We start from the raw sequence: 23,199 nt of genomic DNA, 5'->3' as shown, positions 1-23,199 counted from the left end.
TTCCCACATGAAACTTCCCCGTCCCAATTTAAGCTATGTAGATAAGGTCAGGATCAAGAGTTAGTTTTCTTATGTTTAAATTGTGGGTAAACCCAACTCCTTTCTCAAAATTGTCACACAAAAAATGTTACTTCTCATAATAATTTTCTATTCATTTTTAAAATTGTAAATGCTTAATTTATTAAAATTTTTTTACAGATACCCATTTTTTTTTTCAATTTTTAATTCAGTATCTGTTATGCTTTTTCCTCTCAACCAAATTTTTTTTATTTTGCTAAAAAGTAGCCTCTTAATTAAATCATATTTTCGAAAACTTGTGATAACATTTTGGCTAAATCAAAGAGAAAACAACCCCTCACTTTCTTGCCTTTCAATTTTTATACACTAATAACAAGATATTTAACCATAAAAAAAATTAAGCTCATCCTCTTAATTCAACTTTTTAAATATTTTAAGACTTGCCGCCTCTAATGACATATATTAAATTAGCACCTCATCTGGTTGAATGGTCGGAACAGTTTTTCAACCATTGAATTAAACAGTATAAATTGGTCCCTAGTATGCGCGCAAAGTTTCGATAAACTGGATTTGATGTAGGGGCTTTCACAAGTCACAGCCCATTCTAGTCCGCCAGACCTGATCCACTACAGTCATCTTTCGTTCGATAAGGTATGGACGAGGCCAGCTAAACAAGAGACACTTAAAAGATTATACCAAAAAGAAACAATAAACAAAGATACTTTTTTTGGCCTGAAATTAAAAAGACAAAAACAGACACTTGAAATAATTGCCATAACTTCCATTACGCTCCAGGCGCCTCCGCCATCTCTTGTTCTACTGTGTTCGGAGTGACAGGGTAGTAGTGGTAATGAAGTTCTCCCACATCATCACCGGACAATTTCTTCCATCCGTCAGGTCCCACGTAATAAACTAAAATCATATGAAAGTTATAGGTCAGTAAAGATTGATTTCACGTCAAAACTTACAGTGCAAAATTACAGTCTATGCATCTAAATTAGTCGGTGGATAACAGTCATTAACCAAAAAACTATTATTATGTGAAGTGTGAACTAGAATAAAAACAGGTAGCTTGTATACTCCTGATTTCAAAGACCACTAATTTCAGTTTCTAGTTTAAAAGAATGAAGAAAGGCAAACATGAACCAGGCGCATGAGCATGTATAAATCCCTTTTCTTTTCTTTTTTTGCCGGGCAATTTTGAAGAGGGGGAATGTTAAGGAAATCCGGTATCATTGAAGGTGGAACAAAGGAAGAGAAAGATAAGATACCGCTGGCAACTCCACCACTGGCCCCATCACGAAATGTTGCATGATAAATTGATCTTCGGGCCAATTCTGCAGCTTCATCAACTGACATGTCGTAGCGGTACCTAGCAATTCAACACAAATAATAACAAATTCAACATTCAACAATAATGCTATAGCTGATAGATAATTTAGCAGAAAAGCTTAGCTAACCCGCTGTCCAGTACACCATAAGCGTATGGCGACCCAGATCCAACCGAGAAACGGGTTCCTTTCAATCTTCCCCCTTCACTATCAACATAATACAGACCAGGACCCTGAAAAGTGATATCACATCATCACAAATTGAATCAGCAGGGCAAAACCTATTTGGTAATTAGAAAATGGGCTAGGACCCTGAAAAGTGACGTTCCCGGATCACACTACAGAATTAGGAGGGCAAAACGGATTACTAACTAGAACATGTGATTTACCGTTTCATCCCATCCAGCAATCATGGTTCCAACAGATAACCCCATTCCACGGTAGGAGTATAAAATATTTGCAAGTAGCTTTGAGGCTCCTGTAACTGAAATTCTTCGCTTATTTGCCAATTCATGCAGCCGGCACTAAAAATAAAACGATTGAATTAGGGAAACTATTCGTGAACGTAAGCATAAAAGGAAATCCCATCCTGGAATCCAAAGAGATGAAAACTAGCAAAAGATGCAAAAGCTAAGCACACTAAAATGAGAAGAATCATGCAGCTTACTCTGTATATTCCATTTGACTACTTTGAACCAAAATTTTGCTTCAATACTCGGCTTACACATTCAAACAAGGAGGACTCAAAAGCCATATGCAATTGCGTGCACAGAAAGTATAAAAGACTGGCAAAATGACCAAGGGGGAACCTCTACAACACACTAAAATGTATTATAGCCTAAGCAGGTAAGACCTAGTCTTTATTTCACTCCCTCTTCTACTGTAAGATTCCCAACATGAAGCAAACCAGAACTTATTTTATTCTAAGTGCTTCCTATCTATAGCCTAAGCAGCAGCCCTGGATAAGTAATTCTGAGGGAATGACTATAATGTAAATGAAGTCAAATCATAGAATTTGTAAGTATTATGGTAACAACGACAGTAAAGTAAACATGGAACAGCATTCTTTGGGAATACTAGCATGCAAGCACTTAAGTGAGAAACTAAGCAAACAAAGGGCAAGACAGAGAAAAAAAAAAAATTTGATATAAGATTGCACGCATTACCTTGACCCCGAGATTTCTGTGCCAGAATTGGCAGTCTGCAGCTCCTCCAGCCATCGTGCCAAGCATGTATGGGTTAATTTCTATAATTTTCTTCACGGATTGAGATGCTGCACATGGGTTATAACACATTTCAAATTGTGAACGAAAATAATTTTCACCAATGGACTCGTATCTAAATAGAGTAAACATGAGATAGGAGCTTTGTACTTACATATATAACCCCCCATACTAGCCCGAGAATCGGCAGCTACCATAACCCCCTCCTTGAATATAAAAGCAAGAGTGGTGGTACCCTTGGCAGGCTTCACCATCTGAATAGCTTCTTTCTGGAAACCGTCAAACTATAACAAAAAAAAAAAAAAAAGACCTTCATGAGAAGCTTGATGATTCAAGTCGTTGCAATATATATATCTATACACACACCTTCATTTGATTATAACCTCTACAAGTCAATCGCAACCTCTTTTCAACGAAGAACTAAAAAAGGGAATATTCAAATTTCGAGCTAATAGCCAAGCACTCACATCGGTTAAGCTAGGGAGCTCAAATGCAGGGGCAGCCGAAAAGTCTCCAACAATGCCATCGATGGGTTGAATTTGAGTAGGAAATGACTCAAGACCGCTGGTATCAAGCTTCATGACTGAAAAACCTAACCAAGAAGAGAGGAAATCAACGTTATTTTCCTGAATCATTTTGGAAAATCAATTGGAGAAGAAATCAAAGAATGCTACCTTTACAAACCCTAGTCTATGAACAAGGCTTACCGGTTAGAAAGTTGTGACAAGAGATCTGGCTGTGTAGTCGGGTGTGATCGAACAGCAGCGAGAAATAAAGGAGACCCTTATTTTGTTTGCGCTGGCTTGAGGTGAAAGGCAGGAGGGGCGTATTGGGGTTTTCACATGGTTAAAGTAAAGAGATCATATCATCAACATTTCCATGGGCCAGACCTTCGAGCCCAACTGAGTTCTTCCAGATAAAAATAGCCCATCTCTGTCTTTGTCCCATTGAAAAAATGGCCTATCTGATTTTATGCTTCTTTCTGGCCTTTAATGATAATAATAGACATGAGAATAAATTTTTTTTTTAATAAGCCATCAATATTCAAATATTGTCTGGCCCTATCAAGGAATAAAAAACCAGACCGGAGATTAAACTGATCAAGACAGTGGATTAAGGGTCACTAGTCGGACGAGGGGTCAGACTGAAATCGGATTGGTCATATTAAAATAATATAATTTAATTCATAATATTAAAATAGAACAAAGAGTCCATAACACTCTTGCCCAGGCCATTAGCTCAATTGCCACAAGAACGCACAAAATTACTAGAGTCAGCCAACAAAACCAGTTCTACACTCACATCCTTCAACAGATCTCTTCTTAAGCATCCTAAATAAAGTATCACAATCCAGTTCAACAAAAGTAATTTAGAACCGGTATGATTGATTGAATATGAACCAAGAATTTGAACCAGGAGAGCAGTAAAATCCAGGATTTGGAGAGGCGACCACTGTGCTTCCTCTGTCTCCACTCTCCACAATGCACGACAGATCAACCATGGTGCCTCCTTCTCTACTACAAGTTGACCACCGCGCCGCTGTCTCCACTCTCCATGGCAACTCGACGGCGTTGCAGGGGATTTGGGATAGGGAGAACGGTCAACTAGAACGAACTCAACGAAGAAGGGAATGGGAATCTTGGTCAACCACCGTGCCTCTGTTTCCGCTACAAGTCGACCACCATGATGCTATCTCCACCCTCCACGGCAACTCGATGGTTATGCAAGGGATTTGGGGTAGGGAGAATGGTCGAGCTCAACGAAGATGGAAATGGGATTCTGGCTAGGAGACACGGACCGAGGGAATTGAACCACAGTGTTGCAATTTTTTTTTAATGTTGGACAACATCGTTTTGGGCATTGGGTGGAGAAAAAAAAATAAACCAACCAACCCCCAAAACGAGCGGTTGACTAGTTTAATACCGGCTTGACCGGTTAATTAGCGGTTCTATAGGTAACCAGTTTTTTATCTAAACCAGACCAGATTGGAGACCGGTTCACTGGTTTTTCGATTGAACCTGCTGGTCAGGTCTAGTTTTTTTGTTTTCCTTGGGCCTAATTAAGATAGCTTTCTTAAAGACATTTTTTGCATTTACATTGACTCAAACTCGACAATTGATGTTTGACTAGACAAAACTCATTCCACTAGGATCAATGCCTATTGGTTAAATAAAATTTGTTAATTATGTCCAAAATGTAAATAAACATATACAGTAAAAATTATTAATTGTTTACTAGGATCGTATAATGGCATAATGATTTTTTCCCCCTTTTATAAGCAAACCGCTGCATATCACGAATGCATGTTTCCTTAACTGAAAAGAAAGACAACCAAATGCAAAAATTTTGGTACCTCTGGAAGAGTAAGAATCTTGATTTTGGTAAATGAAGACTCGAACAGACGCCAATAACCTTTTTTTCCCCCATAAGATAGGCCAATATTTTTTTTTCCAAAAAAAATATGATTTTTTTTTAACAAGACTGCGCGATTTTAAAGGTCTAATTGAATCAATTTTTTTCTATTTTATATAATTTGTAAATATGAATATGATAGTGACGTTAATGCAACTGATTTTTGGACAAAATACACACGACCGATCTCAAATTTAAATTTCTTTTGAGACAAAACTCAAGAGATACGCATTTCCTGCGTTTTGTTTTTAATTTTAAACGAGCCAATTATACTCGGGAAAACTTGGAAGGAATTCTGACCTCTTCACCATTCGCCATTTATAAAGCCCGTTGCATAAACATTGAAAAATAAAATTAGTTATGGCTATTGTCCAAAGGCAAAATTACATTTCTATAGTTGCTTCGCTTACAAAATAATGAATTTAATTTAATTATGACAAAAATTAAGAGGCGAGTGCCCTAAAGACAATGAAAATCCCCCTTCTGCCCCTCATGAGCTTTCTGTTAGCGGATCTTTTGATTAATTTCAAGTCCGTGTGATGCCTCAGGGGACTAGAGATCTCAACGCCACATAAGAATCATGCAACTGACGTCGGTGATTATCTTCTTGAATACCACTGTCGTTTTCAATCTTACTTGTTCACGTCTCGTTCATTTTGCTGCCCGCGCCTCCTTATCCGACAATATCCTGTCCATGTCCTCCAGATATGGCCAGCCTTTCTTGTTCTTCCCATTCTTGATCTCCTGCTTCACAAGTATACGTTAACAATGGCCACAGTTACCATCAAGAAAGATAAACAGAAATAAATGATCTGATAGAGGACCCTCATCATTTTCTTAAGATATATGTCTCTGTGTGTGTGTGTGTGTGTGTGTGTATAGAGAGGGAGTATATACACAGAGAGAGAGAGAGAGTTTTTTTTTGGACCTGAACAGAGAGGGAGAGATGAAAACTCAAGAAATACAGACGATCATTTCAAGCGTGACTTGATTTGCTTGATGATATTAAATTTAATATCTGCGGTTGAAAGAAGATGAAACAAACCTCGTATTTTTGTATCAAAGAAGTCCACAGAGATTTACATTGCCCTGGACTTCTGTTGATACCATCAGCCAACAACTTTTGAGATATCTCCTCCCAGAGGATCATTCTTCCCTTCACAACTTGAAATCTCTCGTTCAGCTCTCCACGCATATCGATCAGCTTCTTCACTTCCTCAGGCTTCCATTTATTTCTCTTCACTGTTTTTGAAGGCTTGGGTTCAGACTCGCCTTCTTCAGAGTCTCCAGAATCATCTTTCATCTGCTGGGACTCTTGCTGCTTTCGTGGAATATAACCATTGTTAGCTTTGATCGACTTTTCAGCCCTTGAAGGTGTGATGACTGATTTCCAAAATTCATCTGAATCCTCTGAATCAGGGGAGTCAGCATCAGCTCCACTTGGAGTAGGGATATCTTCCTCTGGTAGGAGTCCTTCAACATCAGTGCCATCATCTAACACATCAATTGCAAAAACAAGGGTAATAATTAACACTAGATAAATGCATAGAGAAACAAAATCACACAAGTATTATATATAAGTCGATAGTTACTATCCGTGAGCCAGCAGTAGTCAGCCAAGGTAAAATAACCAATGTTTACGTAATTATTACTTGAGTGCTGCTTCTAAATTCAATTCATGATGTTTCCATAAGCAATTAGTCGATGGAACGAATTCTCTAACTAAACCTAATCAACTTAACAACCTTCCAGATTCAATTACTCCCTATTGTCATTTCCATCCAGCTGTCCTATTAGTCTCTCATATCAATAAACAGAAAAATGTCGCTTGAAACATAATATACACTCTAATCTATGCAATGACCGAGCGAAATCCAAAACATTGTCAATTGCTTAAGGTGCAATAATCCCATAAGAATCATTAGCAAATGTAATTGACACCACATTCATTCATCATTATCAAATGCAGAACATTTCAAAGCTCTTCAATGAAGTCATTCCTTTGCCTTTTCCTATAGGTTTAAACTATTGGGATGAAATTACTTGTCTTTCACCAAGGGGTAAAGAGTTAAGGGCTTAATCCTTGCCACCTCCTTGGTCTAATTAAATTAAATTCTACATCAAAGTAAAGAGTACATGTGCTTTGGCCACACTTTAAGTTTAAAGGGCTTTCACCTATGCACGTACAAAATTTACTTATGTCTCACACAACATGAGTAAGTGCAAGAACCTCAGCAACTCATTTATCGTACTAGGAGTATTTTTATATTGGTGAAAAGAGGTGGCTGGGTTTCCCTGACTACGCCAACAGTGAGACCAAGCATCATAACAGGTAAGAAAACCAATTTGAAAGTATACATTTAACAGCAGATTTGTATAGAACAGACATGTATATTTGCACAAAAAGTATAGCAACTGGACCTCAATGATTCCATATTCATTAATATTGATATTACCTTCTTTTATAGCCATTTTGCTGGACTTCTTTTCCTCGTTACGTCCATCCACTATTTTTCTCAACGATGGTGTCCCAAGACCCATATGAGATTTTCCAGACAGCCTCGCTTTTACCTCATCAGCAAGAACAGCTGCAGGGTTTTCTACAGCAATAGCAATAACTTCTGGTCTTTTGCCGCTATACTTCCTCACCAACTTCCTCAATACCTCAGATACAGTTCTTTCCATGTGATAAAATGGACAGTTTACTGGGCAGCTTGAAAGTGCAGCATGAGCAGCCTTATGAAGCGCATCCAACAGCTTTCCTTTGTCAAGCCACAGGCATCTTGTGGTAATTCTTATCTTCCCTTTTAAGGTGTTTTCAACATGACTCTCACTATTTTGAGGCCGGAATATTTCCATGCTACAAAAGAAAAATATCAGAAAGTCACTACTAAATCTGGTTATTCCAATATTTGACTTAAAGACTACAAATATCTACCTGACCACAATTATTCCATCTAAGGCAATTCTCAATCTTTCATCAACAAAAAGTTCACTTGATGTACCAAATGCTTTGTCCCCATCACTGTACTTCAACTGCAAGATATCAAGGGAGGGAAAGACTAAGAAGTCATAAAATGATGATTCTAACAAAAGGCCAAGAAAATGCTTTGGTCCCCAACCTGTAAATTCTCTTTTCCAAGGGAAACAAAACCATTTGAAAGGACTCTTCTATTTCTTAAGTGTGAAACGCCAAGCATCTCTCCATTCTTAATAACCTGGCACAAAATCACATCAGTTCCTTCAAATGTTGACTACTCATATGATATTCAATGTAAATTTAATCATTATATGTCACCAGTTTCTTATCTATCAAATAACAGCATCAGATAAGACTCACAGCAGTGTGTCGAATGCCAGTTGACTTTCCAAGTAATTCATGCTCCTTCAGGAACAAGAGTTCTCCGTGTATGGGAAGAAAATGTTGCGGCTTCACTATTCTAAGTACTTCCTCCTGCAGAATATAATATTGCACTCAATGGCAAACCATATCAAAGACAAGCAATATAAGAGCTTCATATCGTAAGACACTGTCACTACTACCACAACAACAAACTAACCAATTCTCCACGATACGCATGACCCGATGTGTGCAGCCCCTCATTCTTCCCCATTATTATTGATGATCCAATCTCTGCTATGCGGTTCATCATTTTCATCACACGAGACTCATTACCAGGGATAACCTAGCAGTGTGATTACAACACAAGAGAAAATTTTCCCAACATAAAATTGTCAAAAAAAAGAGAGAGAGAGGCAACAAGTCATACATGAAAATCAAAGGTTATTACTTCTCACCTAAAGTAGACTGAAAGTAAAAACAGTATACTTCAAATTTGTAGACTGATATAATTTCATTGGCATAAGGATTAAATATTTAATCTACATATAAAATCAGAATCTTTAGAAAACCTTGAAGCCAAATGCCTAGAGCTTTATCTTGTTACCATACCTTAGCTGAATACAAAATTATATCTTCCTTGGTCAGCTTGAAAGAATGACTACCACCATATGATGCAAGATTCAGGGCAGCACGAGGTTCTGCCTGACACAAGAGCATATATTTTATCATATGCCAATAACTTGTTCAATATGTGTAGTCTGTCGAATTATTAAGTGTTTGAAGGACCTTGAAAGCAAGTTACCTGAGATCCAGTTGTTACAATCAGCAAATCCTTAGGAGCATAAGCATCAATATCCTCCACTTTCACCTATTTGAAGTCAAAATTAACCAAAACGGGAGCATCAGACACAAGTCTGACCAAGACATGCTCAAAAAAATAAAAGGATACAGATGAATACATGCTATGTAACAAATTAAAAATACATATATAAACGGCGATTGGATGGATCACTACCAAAGCAACTAACCAATCAAACAAGCAATTACTTAATTATCTAGATAACATAGAAAACAAATCAGGTAAACCAGCACAGTTAGCCAAATAATTATTGGCTCATAAATTATATTGAACTCAGATGCAGTGTTAAAGAGCCACTTGAATTAAACATCTAAGTCGTTAACAATAATGATATTATCATTGAAAGACACCTCAAATGAAAGTCTACTGGGCTTGAAATATGAAATAGATGATTATTTGCACCACAAAGCAACGCTATGTGTTTATTTAAACTAGTAAGAGACACCGCACTATGTGACGCTGAAAGAAGTGTTCTAATTCTCGAGTGCACAAACTGAGAACTCATTTTTGGTTGAATATTACTAATTAGCAGCATTACAGCATCAGTCGCATGAGCAATCCTTGCATATATGCAACGGATTAGAAATCCTTATTTTAGTAATGGTCTAGTATTGTCCTATCTCTTTTTAGTCTCTTTTCTTCTCTATAATAGTTTGTCTTTTTCAATAAAGAAAAAAGAAAAAAAGTGAAATTTCTAATATGGCCATTTATTTCTTCAAGTTTATTCTAACCACTAACAAATAATATCACAAGCTGAATTCAGCACTGGGTTCTCTAAACCACTAATCCTGGCAGGAAATGTTTTCACTCTACTTTGAGGCAGAATGTCAGAAATAACGCTTCTAATGTTTATTACCAGCGTGGATGGGTCAAATGGTGCCTTTCCATCCTTCCAAGCTGCATCTAGATATGTTCGTAGAGACATGCCAACAAACACCTGATATGATTGCAATAAATATCATTAAACCCCAATCTTTAAACAGGAAAACCATTTGCTAATTAGCAGGGGGAGAACATACCATCTTTCTACCAGTTAAATCAGCTGCAGCGTTCACACTTCCAAGACGATGTATATTTGATGCGAACTGAGTTGTAATAACCCTTCCTTTAGCAGCAGAAATACGCCTTAACAGTGCATCCGCCACAGTAGATTCACTAATTGTTCTTCCAGGTGAAAGTATGTTTGTTGAATCACTCATCATCTGGAAGGTAATGCCCAAAAGCAAAGTTTGATCATATCTTTTATCAATAATTAGGAAACAGAACAAACAAATGTTATATACACTGAAATTAAACATGGAAATGCAACATATAGAGAAGAGCATCCACTAACAAAGACTTTGAGGCAATCAATGATTAAATGAACTGGGGTTTTTCTGTTTCATGAGGAATGCTCACATCTTAAAGGGCATATCTGATAGGGACGGACCTATGGTTCTATATCGCTTATCATAAGGAAAAGGAGGAGAGTAGCGGTAAAGTGGGCAATGTGGCAGAGTAGGCTACCTTGTAGTCCCCAATCATGTAGATACAAGTAGTTAAATAGTAACCCCTCCGTTCTTTTTTTCCGACAGAATTATCCAACTTACACATACCAATGAAACAGTTTTAACTAATTTTCCTGAAATTTTTTTATCAAAATTTCTGCCCTCAATTAATGCTCATAATTTCCTAAACTCACTCCAAGGTGGGTCCAAGTGTTTTTATCCATTGATTAGGGTCATATTAGGGGGTAAAATATTAATTACTTCTAAAAGGTTGTAATTAACATCACACCCTCAAATTGTCTTATAATTAGGAACAGAGCGAGTAGTTTTCATCCCGTACAGTTTGCTGACTTGCTGTCATGTTTAGGTAGTTTGGGTATCAGTTTTAGAGTCAGTTATGCATCCGCTCATAAACGGCAGTAGTAATAGTGTAGCAGGTATCTTATGCTTTAAATTACCTTTTGTATTGGAGACTCTCCCCTAGTTGATCGTAGAAAGTAATTTTTTCAGATTCTGGCATTGTTTTCTTCAGCAGAATTTTCACTTAATTCCTCTTTAAATGTCAGTATATCTTGGCCTTTAGACATGTTATGGGAAAGAATTGTCTACATGGCCACCATTTGGAACATTGCCCGTGGGTTTTTTAAGGGAATCCTCAATTTCTTAGAGCCTGTTTGGTTAAGCGGTAGGATCTCAAATAAGCCCGTTTGAATTTAAATAAGTACTTATGAAGCATGTTTAGGGTGTTTGGATAATTTTTATAAAATCCCGATGAATCATGATTTTAACCTTCCACCGCACTTTTAGGATAAGCAACAAGAAGTAGCTTATACGTTTGAAAAATCCCGATGAATCTTGAGTAACTAAATTTTCTCCAATCTACCCCTCATTCTAATGGTAATTATTTTAATTTTTTTAAAAAAACATACAATATGAAACTGTTTTTCTTTTAATTTTATCTAAAAGACATTTTTAAAAAAACCAGATAACGAATGACATATGATTGAAACAACGGAATCAAATATTCAGGTAATATTCTGATTCAAGGAGCATCGTCAAATTTCTTAGTTATAATTTTGATTGAACATTCAATTTCCTTATTTATGTTACTAAAATTGCTAATCAAATTTTTTTTTATATTTTCATTCATCTCTTATTTATATGGGGTCTTTTATTTAATATTTGTACGACACATAAATTTTGTAAGTGATTTTAAATAATAATAATTTTAAAATAAAAATAATATTTAAATATTCATGTCATTTATTAAATTATAATTTATTATTAAATATAATAATTATGAAAATGTAAAAAACTTTATTAACTTCATGTCCTTTTTAGTAATTATACACCCATAAGTGATTTTAATAAATGAAAACCAAACATAATCACAATTTTTAAAATCACTTATTAAAAAAAAATCCAAACAGAAATCACGATTAACCAGTGTCATTTATAGCCAGTGTCACTTATAAAATTCACGATTATCTAAAATCGTAGTTGTTCACCGTTAATCCAAACGGGCACTTAATCCAACAAGATTGGACAGCTCTTCTGCCCTTACTAGCATTTCAGAGATTTTGTTGCCCTGATGTTTTTATTTTGTATTTTTTATTTTAGTTTTCAGGACTTCTTATCCTCGACATTTGTAATTTCTTCTCTTTTCCACATAATTTATATTTTCATCCAAAGGGAAAAACACTTTAGCTCTGGAACTGTGTGGACTTATTGTCCTTTGAGCTCCTTCTCTAGCATAAGACTGACCATGAAAGTTCTACTCACGGCAAAAGGCACTTAGGTACTTCTTGGGGAAACATCATCAAAATTCAAAATATACACAAGAAACTATATATTACTGCTACTAGCCTATAAACCATCAAAGCATTCGAATAAGCACCAAGATTATCTTTCCCCTAAATATAAGTCCAATGAAAATTTTCAACACAAATTATTTTAGTGCAGAAGCAAGTAAACTTACTAATGTTACTCCTTCTTTAGAAAGTTCCTCCAAAACTTCACGGTCAAAAACTTTACCGTCTAGTGGTTGTTCATCAATCTGTTGAATCAACTTCTTAAGCAACAGGAGAATGGAATTAAAGGGAAGAAACAATACATTAAGGATAGTAAAACTCTAACCTTCCAGTCCCCAGTATGAAGAATAGTACCATCAGAACAGCGAAGAACTAAACCACAACAATCAGGGATGGAATGGGTCACCCTGATAGGCTCTATTTCAAATGGCCCAGCCAAAAACTTCTTCCTGGTTCGAAATACTTTGAGTCTTGATGGAACAAAAATACCATGCTCCTTCAAACGTTTTCTAATAAGCTGTTTTAGCAAAATAATAATAAAAATTAACTATCTCTGAACTTTTCTGAACAACATATGCAATAAAGACAAATAGTTTCATTACAAAAGTTAGACTCTAAAAATTTTTAGTGAAAAATAAAAAATGGTGCCTAAGCAGAAAGGACCAAAGGATTCAAGAGATTCAAAGCCAACTTCAATATGCAATGGGGAAAAACAAGTTAAAAAGTGGCATTTAACCAACAAAATAACAAGGTAAATTAAAATTTCTACAGCCAAATACCTCCATCGTAAAAGAAGATGCAAAAATTGGTGTATGGGTATCCAATGCTGGTATGACCTGATAAGCCAAGAGATAATTACTATTGGTGAAGATATTATATAAGAGCAAAATATGATATTCAAATTAAAACTAATCCAATAAATCAGACATAAAATTTAAGCAGAATTGTTTTTTATTAAGAATTCTATACCGTCTAAAAACTAAACACAGAAGTGGTAGGCTGCTTACACTTAGTATCTGTAAGTATTAAGGCTGCATAAATGGAACTTGCAGTGTTATAAAGAAACTAACACATCCTTCTTCAAAACTTTAAGCAACGGTATTTTAAAAGGAGACCAAATCAACCACATATGAGATGCATGCTAAGCTTGTAGAAGAGTCCAACACAGCTAGCCAATAAATATATCCATAAATAATACACGTTAAGCATGCTATAGTCAATAGATCTAATGCCAATTACAAAGATATCTGTTTGATAGTTGTCTGCATCCCAGCCGCCCATTGTATAACCTTCACATTAACACAGCATTCAAGGTGCAAAAAAATAGGTTCCTTCACAAGAATAGGAGGCTAAAGTTAACTCTCAATTCATTATGAGAGCATGCATCAGTCAATGGACGTTATATCCCATCACATATAAATGAAGAAGATGTAATAACATATATCAATGGAAATTAACAAGTCATAACAGTAGGAAGCATTACCCAAGGCAACGCACCGATATGATCTTCGTGACCATGCGTTATAACAACTGCCTCAATTTTGTGCCTCCATTTTCTTATAAATGTCGTATCAGGTATAATCTTTTGGACTCCAAGCTCATCATAGCTGGAAGATATGCAACACAAATAAGCTGGGATCACTTAAATACTAGAGGAAAAGAATGAAGAACAACCAACAACTCTCCACCAGTGATTTGATAATTACTTTTAGCTCAAATGAGATTCTGAATTTTTAAATGCATTTATTATGGAAAAGATTAAGAAGTCTAATAGGAAAGACACAACGATTGTAGTGTATGTTTAATTTATAACAACTTCCATATCTAAGTAAATGCCTGCATAATCATTGTGGCATATTCGATTGGCTATTAAGACTGATAAACAACAAGAAATGGGGAGGCAATGTTGAAGTTGAAAGACCTACTCTGGGAACATGACACCAGCATCAATAAGGATATAACGATCATGGTTCCCAACAAGCATGCAATTCATCCCAATTTCACCCAACCCACCAATAGGAAGAACTCGAAGGGGTGGCCCATTAGATCCTTCATAAAATTGCTCCATCTTGCGTTGAACAGAGTCTTCCATGCTTTTTCCAGGACCTTCAATTTTTCTTAATCTTTTGCGGGGTACTTTAGATCCATCAATACCTACGTGAGAGAGACAAGTTAAAACAGTTAATAGTAACTAACACTGTAAATTAGTAAGACAGGGGGGAATCAGAAGCAAAGTTAGTTCACAGTTGCATCTATGTACGGTGGTGCATGGAATAAAGGTAGACCTATAGATACAAAGGCATGGACTAAAATCCGCCCACTCTTATGAGATGAACAGACATTTCTCCTTCAGTCTCTTCATAGATCCTTCAAGAATCAGAAAAAGTATAATCTTCTTTGGTACCTACAATTTTATTGTTTTATTCAAATTGGAGTTTAAAATCTACTTCATTTTAGACAGAACTTTCACTGTTAGAAGTGTCAAGTATTGACCTCAACTTTATTTTGACCTCTCAAAGCAAATAACTCAATCATAGGCCACTGTTCCAACATCATATGGGAAGTAACGTGATAAAACACAGGACAGAAGTTCTCAACTTGCCTTTTACTCCATGGCATAAATAATAAAGTTAAAATATGACAAGTATCAGTTTTTAATTTACCCATCATTAAGAGTACCAATAAAAAATCATTAACTCTGGCCTTAACCATACATGAACACATGAATAGTTATGATGGCTTCTACAACAGCCCCAAAGCGCAAATAATTTCTTCTGAGAGGCTACTTTGGCTGGAAAAAAAACATCTCCAACTTCTTATAATCAAGCACTTAACGTTCAGCCACGTGACTTGTACCCTTCCTCTCCGTTCGTCTTTAACAGTTAACCAGTAGAATAGTCGAGAAAAGAGGAGCATAAACAAAAAGCAACATCAATGAAGTTCACCATTTACCTACGAGCGAAGAAGAGCCGGCCGAGCATAAAATGGGACGCCTTTTTGGGTTCGGGTGACGATAAAGGCTGTATGGACACAATGAAAGAGAACCACAACTAGCCATTCTTTAACTTAAACAACCCTACAAAACTACAATCGCAATGGACATAAGAGTGAAGAATCCCCAAATGAAGAATAGTTGAAGATATCTAGAGTTCTCAAAGACTCGAACTTCGAAAATGAAACTTTGGAATACGGGAAGAGAGGGAGGGTTGAGAACTTTGAAGCTGCTTCAGCCTTCAACTCAGCGGGAAATACGAGCGTAGAAGGCCTTCCGCTTCTTTCCGTGCTTGAGGAGTTGAGGTTCAGAAATATCTTTCTTATCATTTTACCCAAGACGACAAACGGAGGCGGGATTATACGTGCGTAGCAAAATATTTTGGTGTTGCACGTGTAAGTATGAAATAATTTTTTGTCTCCGAATATAAAAGTCTAACAAATCATATCATGCTGGTGTAAAAAAAAAAATCATATCAATTTTTTGTCTATAGATGACTTGACGATGAAGAGTTGCTGCGATAATTCTTATAAGGATCTTATATTTAGAACCGGAAAAGTATTATCAGATGCTAGAAAAAATAATAGTTATTATTAGAACATGTTAACTGAGGTTGTACTAGGCTTATAATGATCTGCTTTAATAAAAACAGTATATAAATAAAAAGGTCAAAGAGCAACCAGTATTTTAAAATATATTTTCAAATGCATCCAACATCCCAAAATATTTTATAATGCATCTAGCATCAAGTTCGTCTAGCACCTTAAATACTAAAGTCTTTTATTTTGTCTTGATGCTAATGCACCAGAAAATATTTTTAGGTATTTGATATACTTACTAAATATTTTGGGGTGTTAAATATATCAGATAATATTTTAAAATACTAGATGCATTTGAAAAAATATTTTAGAGTACCAGATGTATCACAAAATATTTTAAATTACTAGATGTATCTGAAAAAATATTTTGAAATGTTAAATGTACCTTAATCTTTTATAAAATTGCAGTAAATGCCAAAAAATTCTTGATTCAGCAGTATTACACACCTCTTCTCATAAAAAAAAAAAGTGTTATGAGTTATATAGCGGAGGGTGATGAAAAATAGAATAAGTGTGCAGGATGGATATGTATGAGAGTTAAATTATTAGTGCAGAGAAAAAGCCTGGATTGATTTCAATAACAAGAATGAAATTACAAAATATAATAATAAAATTATAATTTTAGTTGGCAAAAATTATAATTTTTAAATTATTGAATAAATTTAGATAAAATTATTTGAATAAAAAACTAATTTTTACAACGCACCCATGACCCAACACGCTACTCTTCAATCTACGTGTCATCAAGTCTCTGATAACAGCTGCTGGAATTGCACGCCCCTGCATGAACCACAGTATCACACTGGCAAAAAGGACCACAAGTCTTCGCATTCCTAACGTTGCTTCCCCCACTAGAAGAGGAAAACGTTAGAATAGAATTCTGCACTATGAGAATCTCAAATTCTCTGATTTAAACTTCCAATAACCTCACATAAATAATGCGATTCATCTGTTTCTGATTTTTTTTGGGGGGGGGGGGGGGGAAGAAAAAAGATAGGAGTTTCTGATTCAATGTGCTCGCTTGGAGAAATAATGGGAAGCGATGGAGAGCTTTTGGTCGTATGCGGTGATAGAAGCATGGGATTAGGGTTAAAGATTTTGGACATGAACACAGGAGAGGAACTTCTTCACCTGCCAAACTGTGCTTCACCTTCCAGCGGGGTGGTTTGCTTAAGGGACCAGTTTATTGCAGCGTCGCAAATTAACAGACACGGATCTGTAGGTGGCGGAGCCATAGGCATCTGGACTTTGAACAAGGTTATGTCTTGTGTTGAAGTTCTAAATCACAGCATTTACTTCCAGTAGAAAACTCCATTTTTTTTTCCATTTGTTCTGGTTTCAGCCTCAACAAGCTCTTTGGAGCTACCCATTGGAGGAAATTGGACCACTTGCTTGCACAAAGGACGGCACATATCTCGCTGGAGGAGCTTTATCGGGAAATGCTTATCTTTGGGATGTAAGCTAATATACCTAATTTACATGTTTGGCAAAGAAAAAAAGCGTACTGATTGGATATTTAGCTCATCAATAAACTATGTATCCATATGCTAATTTTAATTCTGGAAGTTTGCTGAGCTAAATAATATTAGCTTGCATATGATTTTCAGATGAACATTCGTGTCACCTTAAATTTTGGTATGTTTATGATGATCTGTAGGTGACTGGTGGAAAATTGCTCAAGACTTGGAGGGCTTGTAGTAAAACTTTGAACTGCCTGTTATTTTCTGATGATGATTCTCTCCTCATTTCTAGTTCTGATGATGGTATGATATGTGTTTGGTCTTTGATTAGGTAAAGTCTGAGTTTTCTCTTTGTTGAGAATTTTGATCTCTAGAATCAGTTTAAAAAAAAAAATCATAGACCACCATAATGATGCATTTGTTATGCTCATGTTGGTTGAAGTTTGTTAGATCTGGAAGGAACTGGAAGCCTGCCTTCTTTGTTACATTCTTTGTCAGGGCATGAGTCCACCATAACAGGTCTCTTAACTACATCAGGCAATTATTTCTCAGTTTTAGTATCAAGTTCACTCGACGGAACTTGCAAGGTGATGAGTCAATACATTAATATTATCACTCCTCAAAATTATAACATTCATTGGATCTTTCTACGTGCTAAAACGGCATTTTCCGTTTTCTTACAGGTGTGGGATTTTATCACAGGACGCCTTGTGCAAACTCATGTTCATCATCTGGCAATAACTTCCATTTTTCTTTACCAAGGAGAGGGGCTCTTGTTTTCTGGATCAGCAAATGGACATATAATTGGTAGAAAGCTTGATGTAGATCTGGAGGAAGAACTTTTCAGCATTGCATCTGACCAATTACTTGAATTGAAAGGACACAGGTAAGAGAGATACTTGAAGCTTCTCACATGACAATCTAACACTGCAAAGTTGGCTTTTATGCGTTTGAGCATTGTGAATGCTTCATTTTGTAATCTACCATCCAGTAAATGTAATGTCAATGAGCTACATAAAGAAAAAGATGCAGTTTTCATTGAGTGGCTAAAACATTCCAATTTAAATAAGTTGTGCGCACCAATTCTTGTAAGGAGGTAATGATGGTCAGTCTGGTTTTTGTCAAGTATGCAGTGGAGCTATAACTGCCCTGACCTCTGGTCAAGCTGGCCTAATATCTGCCTCTGAAGATAATACTATCTGCATTTGGGATGTCATTAGCTGGACAGTTATTCGAAGGATCAATGTTGAAAAAGGTAACACAATCGATTAATTTGCACTGATATACTTCCCCTTCTATGGTAAAGTAAGTTGCCATTCATTTTGGCCTATATATAGATATTATTTCTTATGGCAGAATGCTAACTGTTTGGCTGATATTCTGATAACAGAAAGTATTTCTTAAATCCTTCTAAAGAGATGCACGGTTATGTTTGTTTCTAAGGCATTTGGACAAATGGTGTCCTTAGAATATACTTAAATTATTAAATTTAGAGTTTTTTTCTATAAACTTAAAATTTATGGTTTTATTAATATCAGGGAAAATAACTAATATGGTGGTTGTTCAGCGGTCTTCAATGCTCTCTGCATCAAACCGTAGGAAAGCTTCCAATCAGTATACTGTCTCTGCTCTCGACAAGTATCCTCAGCTGATCAGCTTATCAAAGGGAAAGGGAACTACAACTCTCCATTCCTTAGGAAGTCCCCAGCACATGTTTGATGGGCAGGTTTTTCATCTTCCCTTCGGCAACCACTATTTCTGACACATTCTGTGGAATTCAGTTTCGCATGGTTCATCCTAATACAATACAAATAAAACATGATGTCTTTCGTCTTTATATAGTGAGACAGGACAATTAAAAAAAAATGAATATATGCAACTGTATGATTAAAGGTAAAGTTCTCAATTGGTTTTATATGTTGGCAGAAAGTGAACATGCCTTTGGACATGGTCATGCAAATGAAGGTGGAAACAAGCATAGAGAATCGTGTGTGGGCAACAAAGATGGCAAAGCATGTGATGGAGATAAATAAATATTTGCAGTCATGTCTGTTAGACTTGATGCAGCAAAGACTCTTAGAAAAGGACACTAAGAGAATGACTAAAAAGAAGACCAAGGTTCAGAGTTAGAGTCAGGAGCTTCAAGCTTGATTCATCATTTTAAGATAAGGGCCTTAAATTTGTAGTTTCTACCGTATTTAAACATAGAAGTAACAAAAAATAATCTTCTTTTAAGTGTTTCCCTACCCTCTTTGCTTCCAATATCCAATTATTACACCTTTTTACTTTTCTGGCGACCTTTAATTCATTGGTAAGTCATGCTTCTAGAAAGTTATTGCAATGATTTTTTTTCTTTTTTAAAATATGTGCTATGGACATGGACTTATGGTTCTTTGTTGATTGAGGATCCTCTAGAATTATCGCGTTTGGTAGCAGGAGTAGTATGCAGAGGGAATTAGGAAGGAATTCCTATTACACTCGTGTTAGGTAAAATTCAAAATTTCAAATATTATGGTGAGGGGCGATCGAAGGCGAGTGCTCAGAATGGCAGAAGGTCCATTATTGTTTTGCTTTATTTTCATCAATCTAGCAAGCATATCAAATAAAAAATATTTACAAATTCCATATACTGTTTTTAAAGCCTATTTTCATTCTAAATTTTTCTTAATTCCCATTCGTATTTCTTCAAAATGTCTTTTGTCATGCCCAACTAGCTCATGCTCCTTCATATGATTGCTCATCAAAACTTCCACTACCATACAACAAATTCAATACTCATACACCCCAGATTCGGACTTGTTGCACAGGGTGAAAGAAAGAAAGGAGTTGTGTTGATTGTAGGTTATAAGTAGTGTTTTTTTTTTCCAGTAATATAAATAGTATTTTAGTACTATTGATGAGCAAGAAGTAACAAGATAGGAGAAATAAAGTCATACTATCTCTAGTCCTAAATATAAAAATTAATTTTGTATAAACCATACTTCAAACTAACTTTTATATGTAGGATCAGAGGTAATATTATTTGTAAAAACTAATATCTTCGAAGGGCATATACTTCCAATTGAATTTAGTCCAAAATCTGGTCCATGTACACGAGTTGGGGAAAAAATTGAGTTGGTATATATTGATGTCGCTTTTTGATGATGTTGATTTAACACATTGACATAGTAATCAATATAAAAAGAATATTGTTGATTTAAGAGGCGTGGAGGGTTAGCATTTATATAGCCAGTGAAATAATGAATTGAACTTAGGGGATGAGAATGAGAATTTAAAAAATAATTAAAACAGCAAAATAAAAAGGGATTTTGAGTCCTGCCTTCAGGCTTTTGAGCCCAAATCCTAAAGTCTTTTTTTGTTTTATTTAATTACGGGTAAAAAGGGGCAAGTGGCTTTTTCCAAAGTGTTAAACTCTGCCCGATCCAGTTCAAGCAGGCCCGTCTTGGAAATGGCCCTTGCTGAACTTTAAACAGACTAGTGTTAATGTACTATTGTCAAATGCACAAGTAACATGGTACAATAACCAACGGGGGTTGGTCCAAGTGGTAAGCGGCTTGGTACTGCTTAAACGAGGTCTCGAGTTTGAGTCTCAGGGTATGCAAAAATCCCTGTTGGGAGACTCACCCACCATAGTTAGATACGCAATGCGGGTCGGATCCAGATGTAGCCGGAGCAAAGCTTTGGTGAACTGGGTGGGCAACCAAAAAAAAAAAGTAATATGGTACAATAACTGTGAACAATTTTTTTTTAAATCCTAGTTTAGTCATTTCCTAACCATGACAGATCATGGTTATGATGACAAAAATCCCATTTGTTTTGTGGGAGACGATAACATGAATCCCATTGTTAAAATTTTTATTTAAATGTTCCAAAGATAATTTTCATATGAGCATTTTAAGTTGAACTCTCAATTATAAATTATAAAATGTTGTAACACACGCATTTAGTTGTAAGAAAATCCATCCCACAACAGAAAGTAAAAGGTAGAATACATTTAATTTTGGGGAAAAAATCTTAAATTACCAGCTCTTACAAAAATGTCTTCTCTTGCGTCATTTTTTTAACTTTAAAAGATCACGGAGACTCTAAGAATGCCCAAAAATCTGCTTCTTGCAAAACCTTAAACAAACTGGAACAGAGGATGTTGATTCAAGGAAGCCAGGTTTGCAGAGCTTCTTGCACTGCTTCGGTGCTTCCTAACCCCCACAATATTAACTCAGTAGAAGACGAAAGGGAAACAAAGAATTTAAAAAAAAAAAAAAAAACTATTACCAAAGAAGTACAAGCCGGAGAGAGAATAGAGTGATCAGGACCAAAGGCGGTGGAGTTAATGTTGTTAATCGAAGCAGGTTGAATCAGAATATACAATCTCTTAAATGAAGCAAACAATATTACCAAACCACTCTAAAAAATCAAGTAAAATGAAGCAGAATCCATTGTTAATAACATAGCTACATTATAAAGCAAACCTCCATTTTTGCCGACTATGGTGGCGATAGTTTGCCATGCCTGTTACTGCCTCATAAATCTCCATAACTGGAAAAAGTAAAAAAGGGACATAAATCAAATGGTGAAAATTTGAAGATGATTATATTCGGACGTTCAGAGATTATAATGAGTGAATATATATGACATGTAAAAACAAACGATACCAACTGATACCAGCAGAATGAACTGGAGGAGAAGATGAATACACATGAACCGGTTGCAGAGAAAAAGAATGCAAAGAACGGGAGGAAAAAACGATCACCAAGATATATTGTTGAAATCAAGAAACAACATGTTGCTTGATAGGATCATTAATGAATACTACCTCCAGTCTTTAATATAAAAACTAATTGACTAATTTAAATAAATTAAAAAAATTAGTTAAGTTAATTATTTAAAATAACTAAAAGCTGTCTTTCCTAAAATATCACTGCTAATCAAGTTTATTAACTATAACTACCATTATTACAAAGACTGCCTTGGAAAAAAATAGATAATATGAAAGACAACGTGAATTGATATATTTATGGTCAAAATAAAAGTCAAACAAATTCTTATATTAAAGACCGTAGTTAGTACCTTGGAAACCAAGGCAGCTCACTACCTTCGATCCTAATTATAAGAGCTAGTTGACTAATTTGAGGAGATTAAAAAAATAAGTTAAATTAGTTATTTGTAATAAATATGGGTTGTCTTTCTTAAAATATTCTTGTTAATCAAGTTTATTAGCTAAAACTAATATTATTAGAGGGACTACATTGGAAAAAATACACAAATATAGGAGATAAAGTGGATTGGGGTCTTATAATTAGGACTAAAATAAAATGAATGGATGGATGGATGCCTAAATTTTTTTTTTGTTGAAAGAATTGTATTTATTTAATTTCTTCATATAAACTTAAGAGGCCTTGAATCAGAAACCCCACGAGGGAACCAACATTGGTCGTCAAAGGGACACATTTGTTGACATAAAATGAGTACAAAACCTCCTTTTCCATGATTTCTCTTTAGATTGAGTGGACTCCATTCTTGAATGAGCCCGAGTCAATTCAGGGAACTCATTTTTTGAGCTTGCAATTCTAAGTTTTTTAATTTGAAGGAAAATCAAGAAACAAGGAGAAACAATGTCATTGTGGCTATCGTTTAACAATATACCAGCTGCTTCAACATTGGGCT

The 23,199-nt window shown here is 35.6% G+C and overlaps 3 protein-coding genes across 4 annotated transcripts; 1 reads left to right on the top strand and 2 right to left on the bottom strand.

Moving 5' to 3' along the window:
- Positions 1–548: 548 nt before the first annotated feature.
- On the bottom strand, positions 549–3,367 carry LOC114723064 (proteasome subunit beta type-5). Its single transcript, XM_028909205.1, has 8 exons — positions 3,280–3,367; positions 3,040–3,164; positions 2,727–2,856; positions 2,516–2,622; positions 1,739–1,873; positions 1,479–1,582; positions 1,290–1,390; positions 549–930 (listed from the first exon to the last, which is right to left on the bottom strand). The coding sequence occupies exons 2-8, from the start codon at positions 3,151–3,153 to the stop codon at positions 803–805; spliced, it is 819 nt and encodes a 272-aa protein (XP_028765038.1). The 5' UTR covers positions 3,154–3,164; positions 3,280–3,367; the 3' UTR covers positions 549–802.
- Positions 3,368–5,314: 1,947 nt separating this feature from the next.
- On the bottom strand, positions 5,315–15,755 carry LOC114723067 (ribonuclease J). Of its 2 annotated transcripts, XM_028909209.1 has the most exons (17): positions 15,437–15,755; positions 14,410–14,638; positions 13,968–14,091; positions 13,264–13,320; positions 12,810–13,001; positions 12,652–12,729; positions 10,206–10,388; positions 10,043–10,123; positions 9,130–9,195; positions 8,937–9,029; positions 8,545–8,670; positions 8,325–8,438; positions 8,107–8,202; positions 7,923–8,020; positions 7,441–7,844; positions 6,030–6,478; positions 5,315–5,728 (listed from the first exon to the last, which is right to left on the bottom strand). In XM_028909209.1, the coding sequence occupies exons 1-17, from the start codon at positions 15,540–15,542 to the stop codon at positions 5,636–5,638; spliced, it is 2,589 nt and encodes an 862-aa protein (XP_028765042.1). In that variant the 5' UTR covers positions 15,543–15,755; the 3' UTR covers positions 5,315–5,635. The 2 variants fall into 2 exon arrangements, with proteins under 2 accessions (XP_028765042.1, XP_028765043.1); XM_028909210.1 differs by lacking the exon at positions 15,437–15,755 and having other exon boundaries at positions 13,982–14,091; positions 14,410–14,543.
- A 1,313-nt stretch (positions 15,756–17,068) lies between these two features.
- LOC114723071 (protein ROOT INITIATION DEFECTIVE 3) lies at positions 17,069–19,820 on the top strand. Its single transcript, XM_028909214.1, has 8 exons — positions 17,069–17,332; positions 17,418–17,531; positions 17,733–17,866; positions 17,978–18,122; positions 18,219–18,421; positions 18,669–18,790; positions 19,074–19,261; positions 19,462–19,820. Exons 1-8 carry the CDS (start codon positions 17,087–17,089, stop codon positions 19,663–19,665), a joined length of 1,356 nt encoding a protein of 451 aa, XP_028765047.1. The 5' UTR covers positions 17,069–17,086; the 3' UTR covers positions 19,666–19,820.
- The last annotated feature ends 3,379 nt before the right edge of the window (positions 19,821–23,199 follow it).

Source organism: Neltuma alba, unplaced genomic scaffold (genome assembly GCF_004799145.2).
Source record: "Neltuma alba isolate B1F8T4 unplaced genomic scaffold, ASM479914v2 tig00012124_pilon, whole genome shotgun sequence".
Classification (NCBI taxonomy): domain Eukaryota; kingdom Viridiplantae; phylum Streptophyta; class Magnoliopsida; order Fabales; family Fabaceae; genus Neltuma; species Neltuma alba.
This window is presented reverse-complemented; position numbering and strand designations above follow the sequence as displayed.

Coding starts and splice junctions, on each gene's coding strand:
- LOC114723064 (XM_028909205.1), bottom strand. CDS start 3,153: ATGAAGCTTGATACCAGCGGTCTTGAGTCATTTCCTACTCAAATTCAA. Junction 2,857..3,039: donor AGCTCCCTAGCTTAACCGAT/GTGAGTGCTTGG, acceptor TTTTTGTTATAG/TTTGACGGTTTCCAGAAAGA. Junction 1,391..1,478: donor TATGGTGTACTGGACAGCGG/GTTAGCTAAGCT, acceptor TTGAATTGCTAG/GTACCGCTACGACATGTCAG.
- LOC114723071 (XM_028909214.1), top strand. CDS start 17,087: ATGTGCTCGCTTGGAGAAATAATGGGAAGCGATGGAGAGCTTTTGGTC. Junction 17,532..17,732: donor GAAATGCTTATCTTTGGGAT/GTAAGCTAATAT, acceptor GATGATCTGTAG/GTGACTGGTGGAAAATTGCT. Junction 17,867..17,977: donor TGTGTTTGGTCTTTGATTAG/GTAAAGTCTGAG, acceptor TGTTGGTTGAAG/TTTGTTAGATCTGGAAGGAA.
- LOC114723067 (XM_028909209.1), bottom strand. CDS start 15,542: ATGGCTAGTTGTGGTTCTCTTTCATTGTGTCCATACAGCCTTTATCGT. Junction 10,389..12,651: donor CTAAAGAAGGAGTAACATTA/GTAAGTTTACTT, acceptor ATTACCTTCCAG/ATGATGAGTGATTCAACAAA. Junction 8,671..8,936: donor TAATTTTGTATTCAGCTAAG/GTATGGTAACAA, acceptor TCACACTGCTAG/GTTATCCCTGGTAATGAGTC.